The following is a 15,742-nucleotide window of genomic DNA, read 5'->3' on the forward strand; positions in this document are numbered from 1 at the left end:
TATGCTATTTAAGATACATCACATATTACCTAGTTAGTGGAGAGTAGTACTTGTTCTGCTATTACATTATGTAAATGTAGGTTTAAATTACCACAGTAATAATGTATGCTTCCACATCCAAACAGGTTCTCCTTTAAAACGCATGTGCTGCATTTACTTCAAGTTGATCCTGGAACAAGCAATCCTCCTGTCCATTTTCTGTGACCTGGGAATCATCACAGCTTTAATACCTGTTGTGTCAATTTAAGTTCACATGTTGATTATTTAAGGTCTATTTGAGGTAAAAAAAAAAAAAAAATACATCATGCAGCCTCGGAGCCTTTGCAAAATGACAGATAGTTTAGTCGCAGTTTCGTTTAGTGCCACTAGTGGCGCTCTCGCATACACTATCTAACAGTAGAGCACGCTTATAAAACGCACCGTTGTTGGTTGTTTATAGAGTACAGTACTGTAGCAGATACATGTATGTCACTTTTAGCCAATAGTGGCATGTGTGCTGTTATAAACATCGTTTATTATAACCTCGTAGGGTGTGTGTTTGTAAACACACGATGACGACTCGCTCAGCGCATGCGCACTGCTGCTCTCTAATCCCTATTGCGTTAGCTGCCTGTCGTGCTGTTGTTGTGTCTGCGCGAGGCTGCTGGGTAAGTAGGTCATCGTTTGTTTTCATCATCATCATCAGACTTTGCAACAATTATTCATATCAGTTTATTTCACGAGTGATCAGTTTGATGTGTTATAAACGTTTAAAGCATGTAATGTATGTTATATATTTACTTGACATTACGGTATCGTTTTCTTCTTTATAAAAAGACTTTAGCAACTTCACCGTTGTAGCGATGAATATAATATATAAGAAGTAATAATAATAATATATAATTAATATATATATATACTCGATGTGTATTTAATGATTGTATGTGCCGCGTGTCGACCCAGTTTGACCTAATTCTGCAGTCATGCGCTGCTTCACCGCCACCATCATCATCATCATCTCACTCTCATCTCACAAAGTTTTCGGTGATGTTTATTCAGATGAGTATGTGTATCAGGACCACCTGTTATAAATAACGAATGACTTCAGTGAATGTTGTGTGTTATTATTACACTCATCTTGACGATGAAGCTCATGTTATAAAGTGTGACTCGTTTATGCTCATTAATAACCGCAAAACTAAATTAAACTATTTCAAAACAAACGTCGAGTACAGCTGACAAATAGCAATTAATGTAAGAAAAAATGTTACTAATTTATGTGTTGTGTACACCTGTACGACTTTGTCTGGAAAATTAAAGGAGAAAATTTACTTTCAGTAAAAAGTCCATAAAAACTGAATTTACACAGAATAAATCATTTTTAAATTTTTTTAACAAAAAAGTCAGTTTTGATATAAATTTATTTTTTATGTCAGTCTTAGAATCTTCTGGATTGACCGGCTTCTGTTCTCTCTCACATTTGGCACTATGGCTCTCATCTCTCTTGAGGACCTTGAGGGATTTGATGACGAGCAGCTCGAAGATGATGTCACCGACAGCTCTGAGCCAATGAATGAAGAGGTACAGGACAGGATGTTAGCACATTGGCAGGCTGTTGGACGGTTGCATCAAGTGTCTGTGCCAAGAGGTATAGCACTAACACCAAAGTCTTCACATTCGCATGCACAAAGGCTGGCAAATAACTAATTCCACTCTTTACAGAGACCCACAAAGAGTATAGTTAGTGTTTAATGATTGACGATTGGCTGTCTTTAATGATTGACGATTGGCTCTTTAACCTGGAAGGCGGGACTTACTTTACTAGAGCAGCTATTAATAGTAATACAACTGCTGTGTGTTATTAATGTCTGAAGGCTTTTACACACAGTGATCTTGTTTATTAAAGGATTACTCCACTTTAAAAAAAATCCAGATAATTTACTCACCCCCATTACATACAAGTTGTTTATGTCTTTTTTTGTTTAGTCGAAAGGAAATTAAGTTTTTTGAGGAAAACATTCTAGAATTTTTCTCATTATAATAGACTTTATTGGACCTCAATCGTTTACAGTTTCAATGCATTTTAAAATTGCAGTTTCAACGCAGCTTAAAGGGCTCTAAATGATCCAAACGAGGCGTAAGGGTCTTATCTAGCAAAACGATTGACAATTTGGTCAAGAAAAATAAAAAATATGCACCTTTAAACCACAATTCTTGTCTTGCACCAGCCGTGCGATGCGCCAGCGCGACCTCGCGTAATGCGTAATGACGTCGAAAGGTCATATGTGAAATGGTCATTTGCGGACCATTTTAAACAATAAACTGACACAAAAACATTGACTAATATCATTCCACATAGAAGAATGTTGGAACGGTCCTCTTTCTTCACAATTGTAAACCCCGGGGCGGTAGTTTTGCATACATCACGCATGACCTTTTGACGTGTCTTCGCATTACGCGAGGTCGCGCTGGCACAAGAAAAGTAAAAAAAAAAACATTTCTTGCTGAAAATCATTTTTCTAGATAAAACTGTTGAGGTCCAATAAAGTCTATTAAATTGAGGAAAATCATGCAATGTTTTTCTTAAAGACGTAATTTTCTTCTCGACTGAACAACGAAAGACATCAGCATGACATGGGGGTGAGTAAATTATTGTATTTTTTTTAAGAAAGTGGAGTAATCACGCTAGTTTCACATAATCAAATTAAAGGCGGGGAGCATGATTTTTGAAAAAACACTTACGGGTCGAGTACCAAAACACACTTTTAGCCAAACAGCAGTAAGGGGCGTGTCTACTAACCAACATTGTTGCCTGGGTTGCGTATGTGTGTGGCGGATCTATCGTGTTGTTTAAGTGATTTCAAATGTCAACATTGGCTTTCAGAGATCATGCACCCCGCCTTTAAAGCCTAGACTTTTATAATACCTGACTTTGTAATACAGAGTTAAGTATCTTTTTTGTTCTAAAAAAAACACTTTGCCATGTATAGTGTGTTAGGCTTGATATGACTAGTTTAGTGCACTTATATTGCTGTTGTTTTAATTGCTTTTTATTGTTTACCTCATTTGTAAGTCACTTAGTGTCTGCTAAATTTAAATGTTATAACCATTGAGGTCTCATATCAGTGTAAACTAAAGCTGTGGAATAAGTCGTTTTTAAATTATTGATAAAAAAATTACAATAACAAGTAGGTGTGTCACAAATCTCCAAATCCTCGATTCGATCAGATTTTCGATTCTAAGGTCACGATTCGATTCGATTCTCGATTTTTACTGTTTTTTTTTTTAAAGATAAAAATGCCATGCCTTTATTATTATTATTATTATTTATTATTATAGTTTCACATTACCATGCACATTGCGTGCTTTCTCGCATGGGGGTTTGTGGGATTTACTTTACGCAAGAAAGCTTGTAGGATTCTTTCTTGCACGCACATGGACTTAATGCGCACATCTTGGAATCTTACATCTGAAATAACTCTAACATCTGAAATATGTTAGCAGCATCGACGATCCCATTTTTTAATTCGAAGTTCGAGGGTGTGACTTAATTTCGACCGATTTCGATTTAAAATCGGAATCGTGACACCCTTAATAACAAGTTAATCGAGGTAAAACAATTATTGTGCGATTAAAATATATTCTTTAAAAATATGGTCTTTAAAAGATAATTGTAATTATGGTCTTTAAAAAATAATTGTGATTATGGTCTTTAAAAGAAAAAATTGTGATTAAGGCCTTAAAAAAATTGTGATTAAGGCCTTAAAAATTTTTTTATTATGGTCCTTTAAAAATAATTGTGATTATGGTCTTTAAAAAAGTAATTGTGATTATGGTCTTTAAAAAATAATTGTGATTATGGTCTTTAAAAAATTGTGATTATGGTTTAAAAAAAATTGTGATTATGGTTTTTAACAAATAATTGTGATTATGGTCTTTAAAAAATTGTGATTGTGGTTTTTAAAAAATTGTGATTATGGTTTTTAAAAAATAATTGTGATTATGGTCTTAAAAAATAATTGTGATTATGGTCTTTAAAAAATAATTGTGATTATGGTCTTTAAAAAATAATTGTAATTATGGTCTTTAAAAAATTATTGTGATTATGTTTTTTTTTTAAATAATTGTGATTATGGTCTTTTAAAAATAATTGTGATTATGGTCTTTAAAAAATATTGTGATTATGGTTTTAAAAAATAATTGTGATTATGGTCCTTTAAAAAATTATTGGGATTATGGTCTTTAAAAAATATTGGGATTATGGTTTAAAAAAAATAATTGTGATTATGGTCCTTTAAAAAATTATTGGGATTATGGTCTTAAAAAAAATTGTTATTATGGTCTTAAAAAAATAATTTTTATTATGGTCTTAAAAAAGAATTGTGATTATGGTCTTAAAAAAATTATAATTGTGATTATGGTCTTAAAAAAATAATAATAATTGTGATTATGGTCTTTAAAAAAAAATTTGAATTTTTTTTTGTGATTATGGTGTTTAAAAAAATAATAATTGTAATAATGGTTTTGCCCATAATCTTGCAGCCCTAGTACAACCTGACTTTGGTGTTTTTTTAGAGATGCGAGGTCCCATTCAAGAGATGACAGTGAGGAATCAGACCTCAGAGCGAGAGCCTGTGCCGTTTGTTACTGTGTCGCGACATGAAAAGGTAAATCATGACATTTTTTGTCAAAACTTGATATACTGTAACTCATTATGGAAGTGTTTCGGTATTTCATGCATTCTGGCTTATTATCATAAGTTATCCAGAGGATGTGTTTGTGTGTTGCTTGCTCATGACTTTTTTTTCCAATTCATTTTTTCCTAAACTTTAAGGGGTTGTTTTGGTACTCAGGCAGACTCCATTTCCCAAAATGTTTTTCAAAAATCATGCACCGCCTTTAACCACTAGGGGGCGAACGCTGACCAAATGTAATGTACAATGGAAAGGCAAACATAGGGGAGGTTTCCTGGACAGGGATTAGACTAGTCCTAGACTAAAATAAATGTAAGAGCTGTCCAAACTGAAAACAACTTGCACTGATATATCTTAAAATACATCAGTGCCCTTTGTTTTTGCCTCAACATGCACACAAGTAATATTTTTATTAAAGCAACACTATGTAGTTTTTTTACCTTTAAATAATGTCTTTAAAATTATTTCAGTGATAGAACAACTTTTAACTGGACAAATTTTACTGTTGCTGCAACCCGAGCAGCCTCCTAGCTGCTACAAGCACACTCTGAAAGTGGCGGTGGAGGGTAGGAAACACAGCCCCGCCCCTCCCCCTGCCTGCAAAAGAGTGTCTGATACCAGGCACTGTTGCGCTTTTCAACCACATGAGGGAGCTGTAAGTCATTTTTACATGGAAGCTACATAGTGTTGCTTTAAGGCATGTTTGTTAGAACTAGTTATATTTTCTAATTAAACTAAGGTCTAGTTCTGATTAAAGCTGATCTCTGTCCGGGAAACAACCCTTAAAGTGCAATTTTAGTCATTAAAAGAATACTATATATTGTGAATAATTGAAATTTAACAAGTTATGAAAGTAGAACAAACAAAAGAGGTTAAAGAGCTCTGCTATACAAAAATACATGTGCAATGTTTATTTGTCTTTTGCAATGTTAAACTGGATTTTTTTTAAATATAAAAAAAAGAAAATAAGAGTTTTTTAGTAATTAAAAGGTAAAATACTGGATACAAGATGTGTGCATTTTTGAAAATGCATGTTTTTCAATATGACCTATAACAAAAAGTAACAAAAAACAAGAAGTTATGAAGAGTTTGGTTCCAAAACGCAATAAATCCATTTTGACTAATTTCAATATAAACGTGTTTTCTATACCAAGAAAGTGACAAGATAAAAACACTATTTTCTGTTACAAACTTTCACATCTTTAGGTTATAATAACATTAAAACATTTTTTTTCAAAGATTTATTATAAAAACTGATTCTTTTTCCCACAAAATGTAATAATGTAATAAATAAAAAGTTTTTTTAAAAAATGCTATAAATCTATTGAATCAATATATAAATGTGCATTTGCTTTGCCATGTTGTTTTCATTTAGTTGACTAGTGGTAAACACTGATTAAAAAAAATTAACATTAATGGCATTAATCAAAATATTTACTTTGTCATATTAAGAACACTGTCATTGCAGCTGTCATCCTTGGGACGTCGTCGCTAAACTTTTTTGATAGCGATCAGCTGTAAAATGTTTTGGTCCTGCTCGATTTTCGTTGACTTCAAGTAAAATAATGGAAAGTTTTTCATAAGATCCCATGGGGTCAATGTGTTAGCATGAAAAAAGCTTGATGCTGTCGGGGAACAAGCAACAGCCGGCATTTTTCTTTCACCCGAGTGCCTCTCACATAAATGATTCGATTTTGATGGCTTACGTTTCTTCCCCACCACAGAAAACCACCACAGGTTTATCAATGCCATCAAAAGTATTATTTTGTTTTTGTTTGTTTGTTGATCAGGAAGTACAAAGTAGATGAGGAAAACTAGGATTCTGTCTATATTCAATGTGCCGCCATTATTGTTTACAATGGGTGTAATTGTGCGCTGTGATTGGTTAGGCGCATTTATTGCATTCTACAGAGAAGAAGGACTGGCTTTTATAATGTTTTGGGAAAAAAGAAAGAAAAGATGACAGGAATAACACGGCAGATATCGGATTTTGCATGAAATTAAGAATTTACTTTTTAATACTGACCTGATAAAATACTGATTTTGGTGGTAACAATAAAAAAGGCATTTATCGTGTTTTGGAACTAAACTCTTCTTATTTAATAGGTAAAAATAAAAAAAGGTAAAAAAAAAACGTTTGGCTCGCATTATATTTATATTTTATAAATCTGGCCCTTGAAGAAGAGTAGTTGAAGACCCCTTATACACTGTATGAAAATGATCATGTATGTTTGTGTATGCAGCTCGATGAAATTTTGTATGAGGAGAGAGTGTATCCCGCTGGAAAGTGGGCATGTGTCAGTCGAGGAGACGCACTTTATGAACAAAGCATCTCCAATGCCTTCATGAAACTAATGCGATTCATCTGTAAAGAGAATTCAACAGGTAAACACACACACAGATCTTTCATTCAGCTTTAGCATGATGTTAAAGGGATAGTTCACCTTCATCATTAACTCATCCTCATGTTGTTCCTGTATGAATTTCTTTTTTCTAATAAACACAAAAGAAGATATTTTGAGAAATGATGGTAAACACACAGCAGATAGTGACTATTGACTTCCATAGTAGGAAAAAATATTTTGGAAGTATTGTGATAAATGATGAAGAAAATATTTTGACAAATGATCGTAAGCACACAATTTACAGTACCCATTAAATTCAATTATATTCCTACTATGGAAGTCAATGGTCACTATCTGTTGTGTGTTTACCATCATTTCTCAAAATGTTTATCATGTTACATTTATTGTTTAAATGGAGTGTTTGTCTCTGTTCCAGGACGATACTTGGGCATGTCTGTGCCTATTGTGAATGAGATTACAATGTCAGAGGATGGCATAAACTTCCTGAAGGAAGTGGTGACGGCATATTATCTGCCTGCTGAGTTTCAGACAAACCCACCAGAATCGAGTGATCCGGATATCACCATCATCCACAGGGATACGATCAGAGTCATAGCCAGGTAAATATCCACCATCCTTCTTTACTTTAAGACCATCGCTTTCAGTTTTCATAGATACTAGGGCTGGCCATTATTGACGATACTGTTTGATAATGGAAATGCCTTGATTCATGGGATGCACATTTTTTAATGTTTTTTAAAGGTTGAAACCATCTGACCATATAGTTTTGACAACAAAAAGGTTACTATCTGACCATATTTGGGTCAAATGTTCATAAGTTGATAAGTCAGGGCTTTGGTGGTTTGGTGTCACCTATAAGGTGCTTTGGGTCCAATCATATAACCGACGCAACGCGCGACCCAAATGTTTTTGCTAGTTCCAACCCAGCGCTACTTGTTAAATAGCAAATGACAAACTAAAACCTGCGTGCTTCCGCCATACATTATACTTCTCATTTTTTTTAAATCGCCACATTTTGTTTTGTGCCCCCATACTTACTTGTGTAACTACTCATGTTAAAGTCTTTAAATAGGGAAAATATGGAAGTGTTTGGTGGCTTCTAAATTCATCCCGGTTTGGATCCTAAGGAATGAATGGGGCTAGGCTAAATGCTAACACATTGATGACGCGCTGTACAAAGATTAAGTTCACGCATTAAAAAAGGGATGTATTCATTAGTCTAAGCTGAGGGGAGAACATAGTAAACTATTGAAAAACGGTGGTTTTCTTCTTTAAGGCCATCCACACGTTTGTAAATTGTAAATCAATCTTAAACTGGTGGTCTTCTTCCTCCGCTTAGTTTTTTAGTTTACAAATTTCACCATCTCAATAGGGAAATCGGCATGGTGTGAGGACAACTGGCTTTTAAAGGGGATGGGAGATGACACTCTTATTGGTTTATTGCACGTTACGCCCAAAACACAATCATTACTCATTACGAGAATAGGAACAACCCTTTTAGACTGTGTGCTAGGCGCACAAACCATTTTCATCATTAAATTAGCAAAAGTGGATTCAGACACGCCCTACCGTGGGTTTACACCAGCCACGTTTGAGGGGCGTCAAAATAGCGTCTACCATGCCTAGTTTGCCGTTTTAACAGTTTGAGTGTACTCGCTTCAATTCTAGTCATTGCGAAATTCACACGGAAATTCGCGTCATGGGAGGGGCTTCTGCGACTCCGCTCGCTTTCTGTAATCACGTCACTGCTAAAGCAAGCTCCTGATTGGTTAACGCGGCGCGTTTTTCCACCAAAGTTCAAAATTTTCGACTTGCTTGTTTGCCGTGGCAATGTTCAATTTGCGACATCCGTGTGAACTAGACCCACGAATGAGGCGAATTTGCGTCTACCGCGCTGCGATAAATGCATAATTCGCGCCGCAAGACCTCCAGACGCACGTCAACGCGTCTTCACATTGACTGACATTGAAATCACTCGCGCTTGACGCTTCTACCATGGCTGGTGTAAACTCCTTCACACCGTGCTCTTTACTGTGGGTTCACACAAGATGCGAGTTCGACGCTTTTTGTGCGAGTAGATTCCATACAAAGTCAATGTAAAGATGCGATCAGTTGAAAATATTTAACTCGAGCGAAAATTTGCATGACACAAAGTTAAATTCCGCGAGTAATCTAGAGCGAGTAACGTGATGCCCCGCGTTTGGTGTGTATGTAGCATAAGACCATGCGCATAGATCATTATAATAGGGCTCTTTGTGTTTAAACTACAGTTTTAAGGTCAGGCTGCTTTTTACATTGATAAGAGTGTAGTCATTAATTTTGTTGTAAATAATCTTGTTTTTGAGCTTGTATTCATCGAGTTCCACATATAGGGCCCTATTTTAACGATCTGAAACGCAAGTACGAAGTGCAAAGCGCAAGTGACTTTGTGGGCGGATCTTGGGCGCTGTTGCTATTTTCCCGGCGTGAGAAATAACTCTTGCGCCGGGCCCAAATCAATAAGAGGTTGGTCTGAAGTAGGTTCATTATTCATAGGTGTGGTTTGGGCGTAACGTCAAATAAACCAATCAGAACACTATCCAACATTCCCTTTAAACGCAAGGGCGCAAGTTCCATGGCGGGTTGCTATTATTATGACGGATTTACCAGGCGTACGCCAGGAGCGATTCACAGCCGAGGAGACCGACGTTCTTGTAAGAGCAGTCAAAGACAGAGAAGTTGTTTTGTATGGGGATAGGAGAAACCTGCCCAAATCAGCGTAGGTTAAACAGGCGTGAGAGGAAATAGCCACAGTCTCATCAGCTGGCGTCCCCATCATTGCGCCAAGCACTACAATGATGTCAGGAGACGGGGGAATCCCAAGCTTGCCAGCATAAATCGGGCACGCCGTGTAACGGGAGGTGGATCTGCCTCAGGACCTGACGCCAGCAGAGGACATCGCTGCGTCCACCCTCACCGCTGAAAGGGTTTGGGGGCTTTGAAATCGGACCCAAGAAACTCAACCAAGGTCCAACCCCAAATTAAACTTACAAATCAAGTTCATATACATTAAGGTTTCTTATGAAAACATTTTAATTATTATTTACATAAAATAAACGTAATACAGCCACACAACAAACTTATGAAAATATTTTAATCATTATTTGCATGAGAATTTTTTAACGCAGCCACACAATAAATAAAAACTATCACCACAATGCTCACCACTATGATTTCCCTTATCTCGTGTATTAATATTTTTTAGTGTAACAATTTATGATTTGGAAAAATAACTGTTGCATCTGTGTAGATTAGATGAGCAAAGTGTATGCGCGTTGTGCACGCTATACATTATGGTCAAGCATGCGCCCTTAAAATAGCATAATGAACCACGCGCAACGCGCCACTGACTTTAAACTTTTTTTTTCTGGTCAGTGGCGCAATTGTTTTTTGAAACTGCCAAATAGCACCAGGGATGGTTTGCGCCGCAACACGCCTCCTTTTTTGCGCTGAACCGCCCAGGGAGCGCAAGTTCATTCCCTAGTTTGCCGACGTGCATCTGTGGAGGGAAAAACCCGCTGTGCGCCGGTGCAAAATACGAATGATACATGCGTCACTGACAAAGTCAATTGCGCTGGCTGCAAGATAGGGCCCATAGAGTGAGTCTGATGATATGAAGTACAGTACCTTTCATATGTAAAGTATTTAAATTACTGGATAGTCACATTGAAATTACAACATGGTTATAATAAACTAACTTTGCTGTGATATGTCATTACTGTGATGTGTAAACATGGTCAGACAGTAATATGTGGTTGTACCATCCAAACCTATGTACACAACAATTTATGTTTCTTTCAAGGGTTTTTTATGGGACAACAACAGAGGAGACCATCTCTCGTCAGATCAGCGTCCTGAGGGAGATGTTGGGAAGCTCTGAAGACATTGACCAAGATCACTACATGGTGGCTGTTTACGAGAATCCCGGCATTCCCCACCGTCGTAATGAGATCTGGTTCATCCGGCGCGGCGTTTAAGAATATTTTCCAAACCATCAGCCGTTTGAGTGTCACAATCAAAACCCATTTTATCGTTGTATATGTGTTGTAATATGCAGTGCATTTTGCTTCATTGATGAGTAGAGAAACTGCAGTTGAGGATAAAGAAAGAGATTTGTATTTCTAGCTTACCGTCAAGATTTTTTTTCCCACTTAAACAGGGTAAATTATTTTTAAAGGGACATTCCACTTTTTTTAAAAATATGCTTATTTTTCAGCTCCCCTAGAGTTAAACGTTTGATTCTTACCGTTTTGAAAACCATTCAGCTGATCTCAAGGTCTGGCGCTAGCACTTTTAGCATAGCTTAGCGCAATCCATTGAATCTGATTAGACCATTAGCATCGTGCAAAAAAACCCCAAAGAGTTTTGATATTTTTCCTATTTAAAACTTGACTCTTCTGTAGTTACATCGTGTACTAAGACCGAGTTTTAAATAGGAAAAATATCAAAACTCTTCGGTTAATTTTTAGCGCAATGCTAATGGTCTAATCAGATTCAATGGTTTGTGCTAAGCTATGCTAAAAGTGGTAGCGCCAGACCCGGAGATCAGCTGAATGGATTCCAAAACGGTAAGAATCAAATGTTTAACTCTAGGGGAGCTGAAAAATGATATTTTCAAAAAAAAGTGTAATGTTCCTTTAAACCTGGATTGTATAAAAGAAGATTTGTGCTAGCCGAGGTGGTCGTAGGTCATCAGTTTTCTTGTTTAGTTAAATTTTATCAACACTACTTGAATAAACTTTTACAGTTTATAGCTTTAATACACAAAAATAATATAACACGATCAAATTTCTCAAATACGACATGTTTAAACGGTGGCCTCACACTCCATCACTAAAATCTATTTGCATTATATGTTCATGAAAATTATTCAAATGTAAGATTAAAAAAATAAACAGGTACTTTTAAAGTTGTAAAATATGGATTTGCAGTTGGGGAATATAAGAAAAATCTGTTACATCAATAAACAGCAGTGTTTTTTTGAAGACTGTTTTGAATATTTTTATACTGGACGTAATATCATGAATTATCAGACAATCATTGGATAGCTTTGTAACTTGTGCTGTATTAATGTATGTTTTCACCTTTAACTCAAACTTTTATGTTGTATAAGGCCAACTATTTGAATATATGTCAAGTATTGTTAACAGTTTAAATCAGTTGTTGCCAGGTGGTTTCTTACGGGTATGCTGTTTGAAGGCTATCGAAGCGTAATTTATCTAAATTTATTGTAGCTTTACCCCTTTCAAATGAATGGGACCATTTGTTTATGTCTAAAGTGACATTTGGTTTTGGCTTAAGTCCATTTGCAGCAGTATTGTATTTGATTTATGAACTATTTGGTCTTGTGAATGTATTTTCATTTAGTTATTATGTTAATGTATTGTGTTTAAGATCTATTAACACTATTGAACGCTCTGTGTTACATGATTCCTGTCATCTTTTTTTTACATTGTTAGTGTATATTGTAATAAAAATTACAATGATAAACTATAATTGTAGCACTTTACATACAAATAAAAATGTAGTAATTTTAAATGATTGTATAACATTAAATATTTTATACTAATTTAATTGTATTTAATTGTTTATGTGCCACCGGGTCACCACCCTGCGGCTCTTTATGTGCGACATTAATGACTCGAGCCTATAGGGGGCAGTCGTGTTTATACAAAATATACGATATGGTAAGTGAGGCGACTCGTAAATTACTTTAAAATAACAATTGTTGGTATTTTATGCTACACACAAGTAAGAAATGATAGTTAAAATAAACAAAACTCTTAGAAAGTGAAACATTAGGTTGAAATGTAATTGCTTAGTGGTCATATTTCAGTCATCCTCCAGTAAAGCCCACCCACCACCCATCACTCCCTCATCCACTCCCACTGGAGAAAGAAACACGACTCCTCTGCAGCTCCTGAAACCCCCAGCACGGGGCCAGCAGGACTCTTTGTCTCCTTTTCTCATTGATTTCTCGTTGAGTTCAGCATGGAGAGTCTGACACATCCACGCAAACTCACGAGTAACTCCTGAACGGCACGCGACAAGAAAACTGGATTTTATGACAACGCGCGACATTATAACTCACACGGAGCCTTTCATTTATCACCGTCGTGTTTTTCGACCTTAAACATGGATTTATGGACGAAGAGAGACAAATGCAAACTTCACAACAGCGTTTTTATAGTGTTTACTTTCATCAGTGAAGGTAAGAGTCCGTAAATCATAAAGTTTAAGTAAGTTATTTTTAAGGCTCGTTTGTGTTTCGGTCACGGTGTGTTGGATAAAGTGAATCATAAAGCATTTTTTTTTTGTTCGTGCCGTGATTCGCGTGTTTTTGTGCATTATATGAAACGGGTTTGTGTTTTTTTCATTCTTGTTTCTGTACCTGATAGAGAGTGAATCATGAAACGGGTTTGTAGTTTTTCATGCTTGAGTTTCAAGTTGCTGATCGTTATTTTGCAAACGCATGAAGCATTGTGCATGAAACTCTGTAGTTTCTACTTTATTTATGCAGTGAAACTAGTTTTGGATATTTTGGGGTGGATTTGATCCAAACAGTATGTGAATCTCAAGTCCTAAAGATTCACGCGCGCGCGCGTGCGTGTAAATGAATGAATGATTCAAACTCAAGTACAGTACTCTCTGTGAAGGCCTTATAACATTACGTTATAGTCTGTATAAGTCTTGTTTTCTATTCAGTCTTGAGTTTTAGAGGGTTTGGTTTAACAGTCTGTATTTATGATGATGATGATAATAAAGCACATCTATCGTTTGAGTATAAAATGAACTGAACATCATTTGAGTTAAACTCGCTCAATATGAATGATACTTTAGTAAAATATTTCAATGTACACAAGCTAACTCAATAGATCAAGATAAATGTGTTTTGTGTGAAACTTTGATTTACCTTGAGTTTGTGTTTGCTTTAGTGTGTGGCCTGTAATGAAATATTCATGTTTAAATCCCGGAGTCTCTCTTTCAGATCTGATTCTTCTTCTCTGATTAAAACTTTGAGATTATTACTTCCTGTTGAGGGATTTATACTTGAAAGAGTTTGGTTGTGCTGATAAATTGAACTCATAAGATACAAATAAGCAACAACAGTTGTTACAATGTTGCACTCCCAAACTCCTAAAACTTTGTGTATGAGATTTCTGTTGTCATAACTGGCAAGCATTCAAACACAATCTGGTCAGAATCACTTTACTGAAAAAAAAAATTATTTTACTTATTTTATTTTTTATTTTTATTAAATCTTTTGATTTTTTTTAAAGCCAAACAAAACGTCTTGAATAAATAAATAATAAATTAATTTTTTGGATGTATATGTTGAATATTTTTGTGTTCCATTATAAGGCTCCTTTAGCATTGGTTGGAATATATATATATATATAGAGAGATAGCTGTGGTCATTGTTTGATTGCAGGTCTATTGAATAACCTGAAACATTTGCATGAAGACATGAAAGATAAAAGGGTAGAGGACAGAAACATTTCACAGGTACTTGATGGCTCTGCTTGATCTGTTGGTCATCTCCTGTCTTTCTTATGTTAATGACAGACAGTCTGGAGTAGAGATATCCCCCCACTTTAACGTCTATGAGATTTAACATGTGCCTATTGTATATTGGGTTATATTTTAGGCTTGCCTTTGAATGATTTTTCTGTTTCTGGCAGTAACTTTTTTTTTTTATCATTTGCCTTTCATATGCACAATCATTTGTTTAATTTTTATTTGGAAGAAATGGCTAATCCTTTACACACCTTTCTAATTTGATTTTAGGAACCTTATTATTCTTTCTAAAGTTTAGAAACATAATGATTATGTAAAAAGTGCAAACTGGTTGGTAAAACCTAAAAAAAATAAGTTGTTTGCACTTATGTGTTTATGAAAAATACTTAAAAGTAAAAAAATGAAATGGGACATATCATGAAAATGTGACTTTTTTCAATGTTTAAGTGCTATAATTGGGTCCCCAGTGCTTCTGTCAACCTAGAAAATTAGAAAAAGATCAACCTAGTAACTTGGTTTTGTTAAACGTTCCCTGCAAGCATGTGAAAAAATAGTTCAATGAAATTTGGCTCCCCTTGTGATGTCAGAAGGGGGTAATATCGCCCCTTAAAGGATTAGTACATTTTACTCACCACCATGTCATCCAAAATGTTGATGTCTTTCTTTGTTCAGTTGATAAGAAATTATGTTTTTTGAGGAAAACATTCCAGGATTTTTCTCATTTTAATGGACTTTAATAGAGCCCAACACTTAATACTTAACTCAATACTTAACACTTTTTTCAATGGAGTTTCAAAGGACTCTAAACGATCCCAAACGAGGCATAAGGGTCTTATCTAGTGAAACGATCTTCAATTTTGACAAGAAAAATAAAAAATATGCACTTTTAAACCACAACTCCTCATCTATCTCCGGTCCTGAAAAGCGCCAGCGCGACCTCACGTAAATGCGTAGTGACGTAGAGAGGTCACGTGTTATATATATTTTTAAACACTAAACTGACACAAAGACATTAATTTGTATCATTCCACATACAACAACGTCGGAACGGTCCTCTTTCTCCACACTTCTAAACACTGGGGCGTAGTTTCGCGTTCGTCCTCTGTGACCTCTTGACGTCATGACGTATTGCGTGAGGTCGCGCTG

At 35.6% G+C, this 15,742-nt stretch overlaps 2 protein-coding genes across 2 annotated transcripts in view; both read left to right on the plus strand.

Annotated features, from left to right (window-relative positions):
* The first annotated feature begins 505 nt into the window (after positions 1–505).
* On the plus strand, positions 506–11,338 carry soul4 (heme-binding protein soul4). The gene is made up of 6 exons (XM_065259468.2): positions 506–647; positions 1,416–1,627; positions 4,555–4,646; positions 6,917–7,058; positions 7,455–7,638; positions 10,881–11,338. The coding sequence occupies exons 2-6, from the start codon at positions 1,468–1,470 to the stop codon at positions 11,053–11,055; spliced, it is 753 nt and encodes a 250-aa protein (XP_065115540.1). The 5' UTR covers positions 506–647; positions 1,416–1,467; the 3' UTR covers positions 11,056–11,338.
* A 309-nt stretch (positions 11,339–11,647) lies between these two features.
* The window catches only part of ptk7a (protein tyrosine kinase 7a), a 38,883-nt gene continuing 34,788 nt past the window's right edge, over positions 11,648–15,742 (plus strand). The window contains exon 1 of the mRNA XM_065259469.1: positions 11,648–13,289. Coding sequence (XP_065115541.1) covers positions 13,214–13,289 — 76 coding nt within the window. The 5' untranslated portion in view covers positions 11,648–13,213. The remainder of the gene's footprint in view (positions 13,290–15,742) is intronic.

This window comes from Paramisgurnus dabryanus, chromosome 24 (genome assembly GCF_030506205.2).
Source record: "Paramisgurnus dabryanus chromosome 24, PD_genome_1.1, whole genome shotgun sequence".
NCBI lineage: Eukaryota > Metazoa > Chordata > Actinopteri > Cypriniformes > Cobitidae > Paramisgurnus > Paramisgurnus dabryanus.

What these genes read in the sequence shown, in the direction of transcription:
- soul4 (XM_065259468.2), top strand. Translation starts at nt 1,468, where the DNA reads ATGGCTCTCATCTCTCTTGAGGACCTTGAGGGATTTGATGACGAGCAG. An exon ending in TCAAGTGTCTGTGCCAAGAG is followed by an intron (nt 1,628 to 4,554) that starts GTATAGCACTAA and finishes GTGTTTTTTTAG; the next exon opens with AGATGCGAGGTCCCATTCAA. An exon ending in CTGTGTCGCGACATGAAAAG is followed by an intron (nt 4,647 to 6,916) that starts GTAAATCATGAC and finishes TTGTGTATGCAG; the next exon opens with CTCGATGAAATTTTGTATGA.